Source organism: Budorcas taxicolor, chromosome 8 (genome assembly GCF_023091745.1).
Source record: "Budorcas taxicolor isolate Tak-1 chromosome 8, Takin1.1, whole genome shotgun sequence".
In the NCBI taxonomy this organism is placed as follows: domain Eukaryota; kingdom Metazoa; phylum Chordata; class Mammalia; order Artiodactyla; family Bovidae; genus Budorcas; species Budorcas taxicolor.
The window spans coordinates 73,085,095-73,101,633 of record NC_068917.1 but is presented as its reverse complement, the minus strand read 5'-3'; the positions used below and the strand labels follow the sequence as shown (position 1 = coordinate 73,101,633).

Genomic DNA, 16,539 nt, shown 5'->3' with positions numbered 1-16,539 from the left:
ACCCATCACTCCCCTACAGTACAGCTCAGGGCACCTCTTGGATCTCCTTCTTGGCTGTCTATGTTCTCTGGCCTCCTTGGGGCCCTGGTCAATAAAGGGGGGCGGGGAGGAGCAGAAGCTGGGAGTGGGCAGAAGGCGGTAGTTAGAAGACAGGTGGTTCATTCATTTTTTCAACCCGTGGGGCATTTGACCTGCAAAGGGCAGAGTTAGGACCTGCCTGGAACGCAGATTCTGAGTCTCACTGGCCAGATGACAACAGAGCACGTGGGAGGTGCCCTGTCCCCGCCTCTCAAAGGCACAGACCTGGCTGGCGCTGAATGAAAAATGGTAGGGTATTCGCTGGGGGAAATTCCCCTTCCGTAGAGTCCTGGCTCCTCCCCTGAGCCACGCGTGATTGGCTGGAAGTGGTAATAATTACATCAGCAAGCAGTGGCTCATTCGCTACTGTGGGTGGCCCAATCCCAGGGCGGGGTGGTATAAAAGTAGAGGCAGGCAGATTGAACAGCAGAGCTCCGCTCTGCGCACCTCGCAGGGGTGATCTCGCGCCCCACGAAACACACTTTCATTTCTGATGGCTCTGGAGGCTGTCACCCCGCGGCAACCTGGACAGCGACCGCTCCCCGACCGCACCGGGCAGCGGGGACAGAGGACAGCGGCCGCCTCGAGCTCCCGGGCAGGGTACACCCAGGGCCCCAGGCCTCGACTTCGGGGCCCCTGGGCTCTCATCTTCGCCGTCCTGGGTGTCTTGCTGTTGGTAAGTTCCCGCCGCGAGTACTGGCTCCAAAAGGCGCTGTTGGTGGCCCGGAAAAGGCCCGGGGGCACCTGGCTGAGCAAATGCCGGCAGGACCCGCCCGGGCAAGTCCAATACGCGGCGTGTTGGTGGGGGTGGCGCTAGAGGAGTGCGGATCCCTAGCATCTACTCGCTGCCCAGAAGAGCTGGCTGCTCCTTGGAGCGCCTGACCTCTGGATTGGCCTCAGGCCCAGCGAATCAGATCGTCATTTCTTTCCTTTACCTTCTCTTTTCCCTCTGCCGACCCTCCTCACTCTTTTCTCTCTTTTTCTATTTTGCACTGCATTTATCTTCTAACCCGTGTCCTTTGTAAATCATTAAGTGTAGGCCCCGTCTTCCCCCCACCACTGCCTTAAGCACCCTTACGTTTCTTTCTCTCTGAAAGAGGAACAACTTCAAAATTGCTTCCAGCTCCTTGCGCTTTATGAATAGAAACCATCAATCAACTGAGCTTGGGTCAGATTCTCACCACTTTCTTTCAGAGGGGAGTTGGAGGCTCTGGGTGTGGTTCACCACTGCTGCTGCTGCTGCTAAGTCGCTTCACTCGTGTCCAACTCTGTGGGACTCCATAGCCTGCAGCCCAGCAGGCTTCCCCGTCCCTGAGTGTGCATTTTTAAGAAACTCACAATGGGGAAAAATGTGCACACTTGGCACTGCTTTCTTGCATTGTTTGAGGCTCTTTTCAAAGTTGCTTATAGGTTCAAAGAAAAAAAAGTTAAAGGTCTAACAAAGTTACAGGAATCATGAAAATATGCATCTTTCATTGAACAAATTAGTACCAAAAATCTGGAAAGAAACAGCATTTTGTATTCACAAGAAGTATAGAATTAGTTTTTAAACTATCGGTTTGTAATAGGTAGGACTCAAGATGAACACTACTTGATGAATGGGTCTGGGTGCCTGTCAAGTATCCAGTGTAGCCATGTGCATTGTCTGTTGGGTAACTCCTTAGAAGTGGAATTGCTGGGTCAGTGGGTTAGATGATTTTACACTTTTGTCTAGATAATGACAAACTGTTCTCCCAAAGAAGACTGGACCATTTAAACTCACACCAGGAGTCCACAAGGGTGCCCTATTTCCCTGCACCCTTGCACACTGAACTTTAACACGTTGCCAGTCTAAGAAGTAAAAATGGGGCACCATAGTGCCATGGTTTTGATTCTTCCATTCCAGTAGATTGTTTCAAGGATCCGTGAGATTGCTGAGACTGGGAATGGATAACCAGGAGACCCCAGGTTAGGTCACAGGGGAGGCCACAAAAATACAGACAATAAAAGACCTAACAAAAATCTTTACACAAATTCTTTCAGACAACAGGAGTTCTTCACTAGTTCTTCTAAGGCCAACATAGCCCTAATACCTAAGCCTAACGGAAACATTTGAAAAGAAGAAAAAATACGGTTAAATACCCTTCCTAAAAACAGGCAAAATTCCTTTACAAAGCAAATAGTAAACTAAATTCAGGAAGATTTAAAGAAGAAAACATACCATGACCAAATGGGATTAATCTCAGGAATAAGTGTTGGATTAACATCTGAAAATCAGTGTTTTTCACTGTATTAACAGTGTGGAGGCTTCCCTGGTGGTCCAGTGGTTAAGAAGCTTTTGCACTGTGAGAGATACCCATTCATTCCCTGGTCTGGGAGGATCCCACAGGCCTGGGAGCAACTGAGCCCATGTGCTACAACTACTGAGCCCCCAGGCTGCAACTCCTGAAGCCTGTGCACCTGGAGTCTATGCTCCACAACAAGAGAAACCACTGCAACGAGAAGCCTACCCATGAAAATCAAGAGTATCCTCCACTTGCCACAACTAGAGAAAGCCTGCATGCAGCAACAAAGACCTAGCACAGCCAAAACAAATAAATAGATCTTTAAAATCTATGGCAGAAAACATCACAATAAAGTAACTATCCTCTAATTAAAAAGTTAAAACAGACACACAAACCAGTGTAATGAAGAAAAACTATATAGAAAAACTAAACAGCTTAACAGATGCAGAAAAATAATTTGAACTGACACTTAACACTCTGTAATGAGAAGGCGAAAGTTGCTCAATCGTGTCCCAACAGTTTGCGACCCGATGAACTTTAGCCTGCCAGGCTCCTCTGTCCATGGAATTCTCTAGGCAAGAATACTGGAGTGGATTGCCATTTCCTTCTCCAGGGGACCTTCCTGACACAGGGATTGAACCTGGGTTTCCTCTGTTGCAGGCAGATTCTTTACTGTCTGAAAAAAGCCTCATTTTATCAGGGTAGAAGGGCCCTTCCTCCATATGATGAAGGCTACTCCCTCTTGGAGTCACATCAGAGATTAGGATAACTGAGGAAGGGGCATGAGGGAATGTTTTGGAGCAAGCTAATTTCCATGATCTAGATAGAGGGTTTGGATTTCCCAACTGTATGCATTAAAAAGAAAAACAAAACAACAAAAAGCTCTTTGAATGGTCCCCTTAAGATTGTGCACGTCCTTCTTTGGAAATCTTAACATTGAAATAAACTGTAAAGAAATATTGAGCTCGAGTTACTGACATAATGCCAATGTATTAAGAGTTGCAGATACGAATTTCATCATAAAAATAAGACACTTAGGAGAATGGACAGAGAGGGGTGGATAGAGAAAGAAGTATGTGATACACCTAAGTTACAGAACTTAGGTGATGAGCATATAAGAGTTTAGTGAATGAATCTTAGAACTTCGTTGGATGTTTGAAACTGTTCATAATAAAACATCGAGGGAGAGAGTCTGTGAGAGGAGAACCAGGGAAGAAAGGAAGGCATAGAGTTGTGAGGGCAGGGGAAGGAGAGTCCACCAATTTGGGGTAACTCGGAGGAGGTCCAGACTGCGGAAGGGATGATTAGGGGACACGTGTGAGCTTAGCTGTCCCCAAATATTTAACAGGTTGCATTTTGTTTAGATCCAGGCAGTTGAACTGTGCTCAACATAAGCTGTTTCCATTTTACCTTTGTTTTTATTTTTTTTCCTCTTAACGTCACTTTCTACTTTAAATCACTCCCAGATTAAAGTTACAAAACTATACAGAACCCTTTGTTTCCTGTATCATCTGAAACATAGCTGCTGACATGACAGATCCCATGACTGGACACTTGAATGTATATTTCCCACAAATGAGGACAGTCTCCCCCCAAATGACGATACAGTCCTGAACATCAGAACACTATCATCATAATCCTGGTCAAATCCTCAGACTCCAGTGATTTCTGACTGGCCCCATTGTGTCATTTTTAGCACAGAGACTTGGCTGAAAACCCTGCATTGCTGTTTCTTCTTTCTCCATGTGATTCTGGTATTCTGTGGAACACTGACAGCTTCCTTTTGGGGACAGCTTGTTGGATTGAAGCCACAAGTTCATTACTCAATATATGATTCTATATCCTGATTATGAAAAATTGTATGCATGGCAGAACCCTCATTTGTGAAAATGTGTGTGTGTGTGTGTGTGTGCATGCACATGTGAGAGAGCCTGAGAGTATTCACACATGTGGTCAAATAGAAGCAGTCAAGACACAAAATACTGGATGTCTTCTCTAATCAAGGGGATCTCTGTGGTTTCTGTATTCTTATAAAAAAAATTTCCCTTGCATATGCTTTCTGGGCTTCCCAGGTGGTGCTAGTGGTAAAGAACCAGCCTGCCAACATAGGAGATGCAAGAGACTGAAGTTTGATCCCTGGGTCAGGAAGATCCCCTGGAGGAGGAAATGGCAACTCACTCCAAATTTCTTCCTGGGAGAATCCCATGGACAGAGGAGCCTGATGGGCTACAATCCATGGGGTCGCAAAGAGTTGGACGCATCGGAGCACATACTTTCTGGAATAAACATATTTTAAGAGGAAAGAATACAGGGGCAAAAACTGAAGTGAAAGTTACTTGCTAGCACAAAAGGCCAAAGGACAAACATGAAAAGAATGAGAGTTTAGAGCTGGGAAGAAAGATCCCAGTCCTGTTTCATTTTGCAGGTAGTGGTCAAGGAAATGTGGGGTGGATCCTAGAAGGGGTGAGAGTGTGGAAGCCACTCATGCCTGTCCCTGCTTTGTCCCCATAGGTCAAACCTGCTTCAGCCGTGTCTGTAAGGAAGGATGAAATTGACCAGCAGTCATCAGCCCCACTGGAAGGGAGCCTCCAACAGAACTTATGTCTACCAGGTAGATTCTAAGACTGGTCTCCAGCCCTTGTCTTCCTGTCTGTGCGTTTATTTTTGGCTGTGCTGGGGCTTTGCTGCTGCATGGGCTCTCTCTAGTTGTGGAGAGTGGGGCCTCCTCTCCAGTTGTGGTAGGTGAGCGTCTCACTGGGGAGGCATCTCTTGTTGCAGAACAGAGGCTCTCGGGCGCATGGGCTTCAGGAGTCGCAGCAGGTGTGCTCAGTAGTTGTGGCTCCCAAGCTGCAGAGCACAGGCTCAGGAGTTGTGACACCTGGGCTCAGCTGCTCCGCAGCATGTGGGATCTTCCCAGACAGGGATCGAACCCATGTATTCTGCATAGGCAGGCAGATTCTTTCCCTCTGAGCCACCAGGGAAGCCCCTGACCTTTCTTTTTACTGTTTCCTGTGCCAGCTATGAATGTGACTTGGATGTGTGGCTTGTAATATATTTCTGTTGGCAGTACTGGTCTAGGGTCTGTCTAGGGTATGTGGTAGATGAAGAATCAAGAGATGAAAGCCTGGTTGAGGAGAGTTCCCCTTGTGGATTCCACAGATGGCAAAAGAGGCCTCCCCAGCCACACTGCCAGCCTCAGGGAATCCTGCGGGTATTTACTCACCAGCTTTTCCCTTCCTTCCCAGGATTCTACATGGAAGAAGCCAGTGGAGGTTGTGCTTCGTGCACTGATGGGACAGACTACACCAATCATTCAAACACCCTCCCTTCTTGCTTACCTTGCACGACTTGCAAATCAGGTACAGAACCTGTGGTCCCCTGTGCCTGCAGTTAGGGTGCTGGGTGATGAGATGGGATTTAAATGGGACGAGGGGTCAGAAACCTGATTTCCAGCCCAGCTAGGTCTTCATCCTGTCTTAGGTCTGTAAAATAAATGAAAACAGAAGTTATTTGCATAACACATGCCAACTGGTAGGGAAGTCTTTCAGAACATCAGCTGGAAAGGGGAATAATGTGTCTTTTGATGGAGGGGGCTGGATGGTAAGAGTGCAGAAGGCCTGGGGGAGTGGGGCAGGGCTGGGTTTGAGCTGTGTGATGTGTCTGATCCTGGGCCAGGCTCCTGTGGGCGCCATGCCCTCTGCTCTGGGGTCTCAGCCTCTCTCAGCCTTCATGACCTGAGGTCCCTCTGCCACTCCAGCAGGGCATCACCCATTGGGACATCACCCAAGGGTTCCTCTCCATCCACAGCACCTCAGATTACACCTCACCCCACCCCACTTCTTGCTCCTCCTTTGTGATCTAAAACGTTTTTCTTCCCAACCCTGGTGCAATCCGTAATGATGCACAGTCCCTTTTGTATGCCTCTGTTGCTGACATGTGAACAGTGGCTGTTCTATGGATGGTCTGTGTGTGTTGCCACAGAAAATGACCCCAAAATTACTTTAAAAAAGATTAATGCATTTATTTTTGGCTGTTCTGGGTCTTTGTTGCAGAACAAGGGCTTTCTCTCATTGTGGTGAGGGGCGCTACTCTTGCTGCTTCTCATCGTGGTGCACAGGCCCTAGCGCACAGGATGAGTAGCTGTGGCGCACAGGCTTAGCTGCCCCGCAACGTGTGGGACCTTTCCAGACCAGGGATGCACCCTGTATGCCCTGCTTTGTCAGGCAGATTCTTAACCCCTGGAGCAGCCAGGAAGCCCTCCGAATTACTTCTTGAACTGAGTGGATGGATATCTGAGTGATGAAGAAGGGTTGAGAGACATATGAGGGAAACACACCCTCAAAACTTATCTTTGGTCTCTAGGAGAAGAAGAAAAAAATCGCTGCACCCCCACCAAGGACACTGAGTGTCAGTGCAAACCTGGCACTTTCCGTGGAGAAGATGCGCCTGAATTCTGTCAAAAATGCAGCACCAGGTGAGACACAGGAGCCTGTGGGCTTCCAACCTACAGGAGACCCCAGTTTCCTTGTACCCATTTCTCTCTCCTGCTTCCGTGAAGCCCCTCCCACCTCTCAGAGCTCCCTTGTGCCTGTGGGGTCTCGAGTCTGCAGCAGCACTCCCTACCACCACCGTTTGTCCTTCACTGCTTTCCCAGTGGCCCCTTCCCACGTCTCCTCGGGAGGGACCTAGAAAGACGGAAGGGCTTACAGCAGACAGAAGTCATGATGAGGCCACGTGTGTGCTCCTTCAAGGTTCCTATAAAACCGGAGCCAACTCGACAGGCCTCACACCCAGCCCCTTGTTCCCCAGTAGCACCTGAATGTTTCCTATTTGGGGACTCAGGGGCCAATAGTAATTCACTATCCTCTGATGCTCCAGTGTTGGCTGAGATTGGTAGGAAGAGTCAACAGGTGGATGAGAGGGCCTCCTGTTCAAGTTTGACTGGAGGATGAGTCAAACTTGTGCCCACACCCTTCTGACCCTTGACCTGGATGAGGCCCCCTACCCACCTCACAGAGCTTCCTGTGCAGCCCAGGGTGGCCAGGCGGGCCTTGCAGAGGAAGCTGACCTCCTGAAGGACAGCTCTGCACACTCAGTAGGAGCCTGGGTGCCGCAGTACACAATCCTGGATCCTTCTCCCGCCCGGTGAGGGGGAGTGAGGGGACCCTCCCCTGCAGATAGCAAGAGCCTGCCCCCCCCTCCACTGTCTTGTCAGGGGACCCAGGATGGGAGGCTACCCCCTCTTTCTCCTCATCCAGCCAGCTGTCCCTGATGGGTCCCCCTGTGTCTGTACCCAGGTGCCCTGATGGGAAGGTCATGGTCATGGACTGTACCCCCTGGAGCGACATCAAGTGTGTGGACCAAGAATCAGGTACCCTGGCCCATGGAGAGGCCCCAGTTCCTGGAGAGCTAGGAACTCCCTCTCCCTCCTTAAAGACTGTAAGGCTGTGGATTAAAATTGGATCTGGAATCACCGTTGTCCTATTCGGATGTGTAGTATGGTGCTTCTTGAAAGGTGAGTTTCTAGAAGGGAAGGAGGAGGTGCTGGCTCCCTCCTCCATCTCCCCAATCCTCCTGTTCCTCCTGGCTTGTCTCTGATCTTGTTCCCAAGGAAACCCCTCCCACCTCACCTGGTCCTACAAAACCGTGATCATATCGGGCCCCCAGCTCAGCTGATGGTCCCCTCTTCCCCCTGGCCCGAGTCTGGTGGGAGGAGGCAGGAGAAGAGGGTGGTTCAGTAGCACTGCACAGAGATTTTACATGGGTTTCATTTTACTTCATTTTCTCCCTTCTCTTCTCCTCCCTGTGGGTTCTCCAGATTCAGAATGTCTCGCTTGCAGTCACAGGCCCGGGGCTCTTTGTTCAGTGTCTGAGCCCCCACCCTGCACCCTGTCCCTAGGATGGGAGGTGCGGCAAGAAGGCCCTCCCCACCACTCAGCAGTTGTCTCTTCTCTTCTAGGTCTCTTTGATGAGTGCTGGCACAAGGTGATCGGTTTCTACAGCATCTGGCAGCATCAGACCCTCAGTAACTGCTTTTGCCCCACAACAAAGCCCAGGGTGGACGTGGTCCCCGGTTTGTCCTATGCTGTTATCTCTGACTCTCTCAACTGGCCTGGGGGCTCTAGGCTGAATGTAGGAGGGAGACTGGCCTGTTGAGAGCTGGCCTAAGGCTGTTTGGCAGCGCTAGCTCTGTCCTTACTGTTTGAGACACCCTCACTCCGCAGCCCTGGGGCGTGGGGGGTGTCAGGCAGGGGTGCTCAGTTCCCCTTAGCATCACACCAGAGTCTGGTTGCCATCAGCAGAGCCCAGATGTGCTGAGTCTGTGCCCACCTCGGGGGCACAGCACAGCAGTAGGTGGGAAGACAGAACCCACTGTCCCCCCAGAAGCTGTAGGGGTTTGTGGGTTTGTGACTCCTGGGTCATTGCCTTGCTTTCTTGAGGCCCTTTTCTGGCGCTTCTGTCCCCTAAGAGGGTCTGGGGCTCTGGACCATGCGCACAACAACAGGCTGACCAATGGAGATTCACTTTCCATTCTAGTCCCTTGGCAGGAAGAGAAGCTGACAGAGGATAACGCCCAGTCCCAGGATGCAGCAAGCAGGCTGGCTGTCGGTGAGTGTGGGGCTCTGGCCCTTCTGGTTGCTTGGGACTGTGGTAGAGACAGGGAGCGGCAATGGGTCAGGTCTCCTCTCCTCTGGGGAGGTGGTGATGGAGGGAGACCAGTGCATGGAGGGGAAGGGAGCCCACCCCCTGCTCTGGTCCACTGGCAGCTCTGATGCTGTTTATCATCTGTCTTGTCACCACATTCCTCGTCTAGTACAGGGCAACCGAAGGGTGATCCCTCCTCCCATGACTGACCCAGTGATGGAGTCAGAGCTACATAATATTTTTCTGTGTGCCTGTTACATACTTTTAAGCCGTTCCTCATCATAGTAGGAATTTCACATTTATTTCAAAAGTATTATTAAGTTGAATCTACTTTAAGTAAAATTTTTGTCAACATATAGAAGTATTTTCACTATGTATCTGTGTCTGTGTATGTATATATATATGTATATGAGGAGGGCATGGCAACCCACTCCAGTATTCTTGCCTAGAGAATCCTCATGGACAAAGGCGCCCAGCAGGCTATACAGTCCAGGGGGTCGCAAAGAGTCAGACATGACTGAGTGACTAAACATATATATATTATATATGTATACATATACACACACACACACACACACATACAAAGACGTTTACAGTTTGGGTTTCAGTAGTTTTGAGGTTTTGAGTATTACCTTAATTTATAAATTAATCTAGGAGGAACTGAGATCTTTTAGCTATTCTATATTTTTCTTATGAAAAAAGTTAGCATTTTAAGTTAAGAGTTTTATAATACCTCAACTCCATGTGTGTTTTTCTTTGGTAAATTGCTCATTTCTTGTTGAGGCTGTATCTTTGTATTACAATGTTTTATAACCTTATGAGTTTATCCAACTCATAATTCATTATAGAATTTATTGTCATCATTTTTAACATTCATCCTTCCACACATTCACATTTAAGTATTATTGTTGAACCATTAGAGTTTATAAGAATACAATCATATATAAAATAATGACTCTCTTGTCCGCTCTCTTCAAAGATCCTGCATGGGTTTTGTTTTGCTTATGGCTGCATCTGCCAGAATTTCAGAACGATGTTTACTAGGCTCAGCTCTGTAATCTGTGACCCCCGGTTAAGACCAAGGCTGCTCTCCGTCGTGTTTTACAGGAACCAGCAGCACCTGAAGCACCTCAGAGGAGAAGATGGCTGCTGGTTCCAAGAGACGCCACTCAGAGTAAGTGTTTTTTTCCTGGGCAGTGGATCAGGAGTGGAGGGAGGAGGGACAGTGTCCTAATTTCTGTCTCCATAGTGTTAGGGCAACTCAGAGAGGGCATGGCTTGTCCCTGAACCATCAGGACTCTAATTCCCTCCCTGCCCCTGAGCAACTAAAACTACACATTGCAGTGAAAACAAATTTTAACTTTTAATTGGAGGATAATTGCTTCACAATGCTGTGCTTGTTTCTGCTGTACAACAAATGAACCAGCCATTTTCCTGCTGCTGCTAAGTTGCTTCAGTTGTGTCCGACTCTGTGTGACCCCATAGACAGCAGCCCACCAGGCTCTGCCGTCCCTGGGATTCTCCAGGCAAGAACACTGGAGTGGGCTGCCATTTTCTTCTCCAGTGCATGAAAGTGAAAAGTGAAAGTGAAGTCGCTCAGTTGTGTCCGACTCTTTATGACCCCATGGACTGCAGCCTACCAGGCTCCTCCGTCCATGGGAGTGTTCAGGCAAGAGTACTGGAGTGGGGTCCCATTGCCTTAGGTACACATATATCCCCTCCCTCTTGAGCCTCCTTCCAACGCCCCCATCCCACCTTCCTTAGGTTATCACAGAGCACCGGATTGAGCTCTCTGTTATAAAGCAACTTCCCATAGCTATCTATATTACATATTGAAATGAAATTCTTAAAAATACTTTGAGTTAGTACCATATTTTATGAAAACTAGTATTGTTATTTTTCATGTTTTCAGTGTAACTGTTAGAGAATATAAACTTGTGTTGGGTGCCCTCCTTGTGTACTATGGATGGTGGTGTGCACAGCATTTCACACACACAGCATTGAATCCGCAGCACAGTCCATGAGGCGGGTGGTGTTTGCTCCATTCTATGATTAAATTCTTGCTCAGAGTCTGTCCCCATCCAGCTCTACCACAGTGTCAGGCAGTGAGGCCGAGCGGGGTGTGAGGCCGGAGACCTTCCTGCCTCCAGGCCTTTGCTTTGTCCCCAGTGCAGAGGTGGCAGTCAGGGAGCCTCACCCTCCTGAGAAAGGCAGGTGCCCTCCTCTGAAGTCTGTTGCCCCTCACTGTCCCACTCTCTGTCTCATATCACAGATGCCTTCTCCCTCTGTGACAGCAGTCTCCTCTTCCAGATGGGCCCTCAACCCCTGCTTAGGGCAGGACTCTGCTGACCTGGACTGCCCCCAACTGCTCTGGGTGCTGGCGAAGTCCAATGCCCAATGCCCGTGTGGCTTGTTCCTCTGCTGCTGGGAAGCAGGTCAGGGGCGCAGAGCAGCAGGCTTACCAGCAGGGGGAGCTCCTCAGGTTCCCATCCTGAAGTCAAGGCCTCAACTGAGGGTCCTCTGCCTTTGTGAAAGCCTGTTCCAACTCTGTCTCTGTGACTTTCCCCCAACTTAGGCCTGAAGCTACTCTTCAGTGACTTTGCAGCTATCTTTTCCTTGTGACTTCTGTGATTCGCTCCTTGGGCCTCACATGAAATGAGATCGTTGTGGGCAGAGAATAGGCCTGGGTCTCTCTGGATGGCTTGTGTGAAATACAGCCAGTCACCAAGAAGGGACAGAGGACCTCAGTCAACACCCTGATGGATGCCTTGGAAATGCTGGGACAAAAATTGACAAAACAGACAATTCAAGAGCGCTCGCTGAAAACAGGAAAGTATTAACATGTTTATGAAGAAAGTGAGACAGGCTCTGCTGTGCCCTGACTGAGGACCTCAGTCTTTCAGTTCAGGACACACTCCTTATAGACTTCTAGTTTTTATTTGTATTTGTTTGAAATTTGTCATTCATGTTAATATGTATGTATTTAATGACGTAACTTATAATGAAAGTGTTAGTCACTGAGTCATGTCTAACTCTTTGCAACGCTATGGACTGTAGCCCACCAGGCTCTTCTGTCCATGGGGTTTCTCCAGGCAAGAATACTGGAGTGGGTTGCCGTTTCCTTCTCCAGGGGATCTTCCCTACCCAGGGATGGAGCCTGGGTCTCCTGTGCTGCAGGCAGACTCTTTACTGACTGAGCCACCAGGGAGGGCCCGTGACTTGTAATATACATCATTAACGTGCAGACATCTTGTATGTCTTTGTACTTTTATGTTTGTGCATGTATTTATATGTGTAGAAAAACATTTTGCAAATATAATTTCTAGGCTTATGTGGGGCTACCTGGTTGAGCACTGGCAAACCAAAGCAATTAGAAATACAAAAGGAGGGCATTCCCTGGCTGTTCAGTGGTTAGGACTCTGCGCTGACAGCCCTAAATTCAATCCCTGATCAGGAAGTAAGATCCCACAAGCCATGAGGCAAAAAGAAACAAACTAAAGCCTATAAAACAACAACAGTGAAGGAGAGCAAGCCCACTGCTGGGGGAGTTTGACCACTTTGGGATTACCTGGAGACTTCTTTAGGGTCCAGGCTTTAAACAGGTCAACTTTTAGCTGGGTGAATATTTGTATTTTTAGTAGGGAGATGTTAACAAGTGAGCAGAGAGGGAGGGGAAGTGGCACCCCCGTGCTGTGTCTGGTGACCATGCACTGGGCTGTCGTTCCCCGGGCTTCCTCCTGCTCCTCTGGGAGGTTAGGGTGGGTCGTGGGTTAGATATGAATGTGAGATAGATTCTGTTATCAGTGACCTTCATTCCATCTGGGCTCAAGGACTAGAGTTCTGACAGGAATCTGCCATGGTTTCTGGGAGGAAGAAAGGACGGGCTCCTGGGTTATGTTCAGTGTTGGCTTCTTCTGCACTAGATGGGCCCCCCTTGATACTGGTGCTCTGAGCCCAGAATTGCCTTTTTTGTGTTTAAATTGGCTAACTAAGGATCTCAGCCCCTCTGTAAGCTTTGACCTTCTGCAGAAAAGACACAAAAATGCTGATTCTTAAATACTGTGAGAACTGACTTAAAATGCCTGCTATATTAGGGTTTTGTATTTTTTTTAATGTTTTACTTCTGCTAAACCCTTCTCCATAGTATTCCGATCACTGTAGGATAATTTAATGGCAGAAGCAATGCTCAGGGAGGTTTTTGGTCTAGTCCATCTCAAGGCTTGTATGCCATCTTCCCTAAGGTTGATGTGAATGTGACTGGTGTGGTCAAAACTGGAATTGCCTAAAATGTAGGTACAAATGGACACAGTGTGTGGAGGTCACGTGTGTCTGTAGAAGGGCCGACCCCCGAGGTCTTGGTGCTACATCCCTCTGGCCCTGATGCCCCTCCCTTTCCTGGAGTCGGGTGCTTCCTGTCTTTGCTGTTCCTTCTGTGCAGGACACTCTGCCTTCATCCCCAGGAGAAAGAAATGAATTCTTGGGACTGCCCTGGTGGGTCAGTGGTTAAGACTCTGCACTCCCAATGCAAGGAGCCCGGGTTCAATCTCTGGTTGGGGAACTGAGATCCCACATACCACAACGAAGCACGTGCTCTGCGACTACTGAGCCCGTGTGCTGTGGAGCCTGCGCATCACAGCCAGAGGAGCCTGTGTGCCGCAGTGAGGGGTCTGCACAGCTGAAATAAACAAACAAGGGACAATAAAATTTGAAACTGTCCCCTTTATATTACAGAAACATGTGCATTTGTAAAACAGTTTAAAAAATAAATAGTCCAGTGTCAGGTCACTTGTCCCTTTCTCAGAAGGCTTCCTTGAGTGCCCATCTAAAGTATCAGCCTTGTCAGTATTTGTCATGTATATTCATTTGTACACATTTATTGTGTGCTTTACTAATGAGAACCTTCAAGAAACGTGAAACTTGACTCCTTCGTTGCTTTCCGGTGGGTGCTTAGTCGCTCAGTCTTGTCTGACTCGTTGCGACCCCGTGAACTAAGCCTACCAGACTCCTCTGTCCATGGGATTCTCCAGGCAAGAATACTGGAGTGAGTTGCCATTTCCTACTCCAGGGGATCTTCCTGATCCAGGGATCGAACCCGCGTGTCCTGTGTCTCCTGCATTGCAGGCGAGTTCTTTGCCTGCTGAGCCATCCGGGAAGCATTACTGCTTTATGCCAATGCAAATGTGACAGTTTCAAGTTTTACTTGAAGACTGGATGCCTGTTCAAGTTTCTCCTCAGTAATGAATCTGTGACCAAATTAAATATGCAATGTCATATACAAATTTTATAATTTTATGTAAACATGCAATTTTATGATTTTGAACCAAGTTGAATATTCAGTGTTATATACAAATTTTGCAATTTTCTATAAACATGCAATTTAAAGAATTTGTGGCCAAATTAAATATGCAATGTTATACAAAAATTTTATAATTTTATATAAATAAGCAATTGGATGAATTTGTGACCAAATTACATGGCAGTTACATAAACATTTTGCGATTTTATGTAAACATGCGATTTTATGTAAACATGTGATTTTATGACTTTGTGACCAAATTAAATATGTGATGTTATATACAAATATTATAATTTGATATATACTTTGGTACCTTTTGACTAATATGGAGTATTATGAAAAGTATAAAAACTACAAAACGTTATGAAATTATATACTTTTCTATAAATATACAATTTTATGAATTTGTGACCAAATTAAATATGTAATTTTATACAAAAAGAGGCATGTGTGTGTGTTTTTTCCCCATCCTCTGGTTCTCTGGAGCAGCTCTGAGTGAAGGGTACAGGGGTGTGTTGTTGCTGTGTGACCCACTCCTTCCTTCTCCCCTTTATGCCTCAGGCTCATCCTGCATGGGTGTGTCTCCTGCTCTGACTCAAGATTTTCAGATGCCAGATTCCTAGGGGACTGGAATTCAGCCCCTTCTCCATCTACCTCCTCCCCGCTCTTCCCCTGGGAGAGGGGCCCCAGCCTGCCCGGGCTCCTGCACAGCCTCCCCTCTGTGGTGTCTCTGAGTCCTATCTGGGCCTGCTGGGCTCCCTGGATGTATAGACTGGCTCTGACAGAGCTGTTGGGAAGGGCTGGTGGGGCCCTGCTTGCTGGGGTTCTTCTGTGGCCCCTCACTTGTGAGCCTCCTGCCACTCTGGGGCCACCTTCCCCTTCTGTCCCTGCTGTCCTTTCTGCATCCTTATCACAGTGGGTCTGGTGGCTCAGCCCTGCAACCTCATGGGAGACCCAACTGCCTTCCCTGGACCGTAGGGCCTTAGGGCAGGATCCCTCACCCACCTAGATTTCCTGGGGGAGCCCCGTGGTCCCAGCCCGTCCCCTTCCCCAGAGCAAAGGTGCTAGTGCAGAGCTGCACACCCCCATGACTGACCCCACTCCTGCCTGTGAACAATTACATCAGGAGTGGGAAGAAAAAAATATTTTAGATCACAAATCAGGAGGAAGAGGTGAATTTATAATTACTTTAAGATAAATTCTTGAAAAGCAGTGTTGCCTATGTGAGACCCCTATATCAAATCATCTAAGTTGTCCTTGAATGGAGAAGACTGACGGCCTCCATTTGTTTTTGTGTCTGTTAACACTTTATGAGTAGCTGAGGGGTGAGGGGGTGGTGAGGGTGTTAGGGGCAATATTATATAATCAATAGGCTTGAGCTTCCCTGGTGGTTTACATGATAAAGAGTCTGCCTGCAATGGAGGAGCCACGGGTCCAATCCCGTGGTCTGGAAGATCTCCTGGAGAAGGAAATGGCAACCCACTCCAGTATTCTTGCCTGGAGAATCCCGTGGACAGAAGAGCCTGGCAAGTCCCAGTCCATGGGGTCACAAGGAGTCGGACAGGACTGAACGACTAACATTTCACATATGGGATGCATCTGAGCAGTTTTGCAGGATAGGTAAGAGCACGTATTAGTGGAAATTACCCTAAAACTTAGTGTTTTAAAACTACAGCCTTATTCTTGTTGTTCAGTCACGCAGTCATGTCTGACTCTTTGTGACCCCATGGACTGCAGCATGCCAGACTTCCCTGTCCTTCACCATCTCTGAGTTAGCTCTAACTCATGTCCACTGAGTCGGTGATGCCATCCATCTCATCCTGTCGACCACTTCTTTTCATGCCTTCAATCTTTCCCAGCATCAGAATCTTTTCAAATGAGTGGGCTCTTCCCATCAGGTGGCCGAAGTATTGGAGCTTCAGCTTCACCATCAGTCCTTCCAATGAATATTCAGGGTTCATTTCCTTCAAGATTGACTGGTTTGATCTTGCTATCCAAGGGACTCTCATGAGTCTTCTCCAGCACCACGGTTAAACAAAGCATCAGTTCCTCGGTGCTCAGCCTTCTTTATGGTCCTACTTTCACATCCGTACATGACTGCTGGAAATACTACAGCGTTGACCAGACGGATCTTTGTCAGCAAAGTGATGTCTCTGTTTTCTCATACGGCATCTAGGTTTGTCACAGCCTTTATTACATCACCATTTCTAATGGTTCAGTGTAGTTTGGTTCTCTGATACTGAGTCTCACCAGATT

General features: G+C 48.0%; 1 protein-coding gene across 2 annotated transcripts in view; it reads left to right on the top strand.

Moving 5' to 3' along the window:
• LOC128052227 (tumor necrosis factor receptor superfamily member 10C-like) overlaps nucleotides 1-12,075 on the top strand; it is a 33,328-nt gene extending 21,253 nt beyond the window's left edge. Inside the window, exons 2-9 of one of the 2 annotated variants that reach the window (XM_052644718.1) lie at nucleotides 4,854-4,953; nucleotides 5,588-5,701; nucleotides 6,705-6,816; nucleotides 7,640-7,857; nucleotides 8,302-8,415; nucleotides 8,880-8,951; nucleotides 10,095-10,161; nucleotides 11,563-12,075. In XM_052644718.1, the coding sequence (XP_052500678.1) occupies nucleotides 4,854-4,953; nucleotides 5,588-5,701; nucleotides 6,705-6,816; nucleotides 7,640-7,857; nucleotides 8,302-8,415; nucleotides 8,880-8,951; nucleotides 10,095-10,111 (747 nt within the window). In that variant the 3' untranslated portion in view covers nucleotides 10,112-10,161; nucleotides 11,563-12,075. Of the gene's footprint in view, nucleotides 1-4,853; nucleotides 4,954-5,587; nucleotides 5,702-6,704; nucleotides 6,817-7,639; nucleotides 7,858-8,301; nucleotides 8,416-8,879; nucleotides 8,952-9,966; nucleotides 10,054-10,094; nucleotides 10,162-11,562 lie in introns of those variants that run through there. The other variant, XM_052644717.1, reaches the window with a different exon arrangement.
• Nucleotides 12,076-16,539: the final 4,464 nt, after the last annotated feature.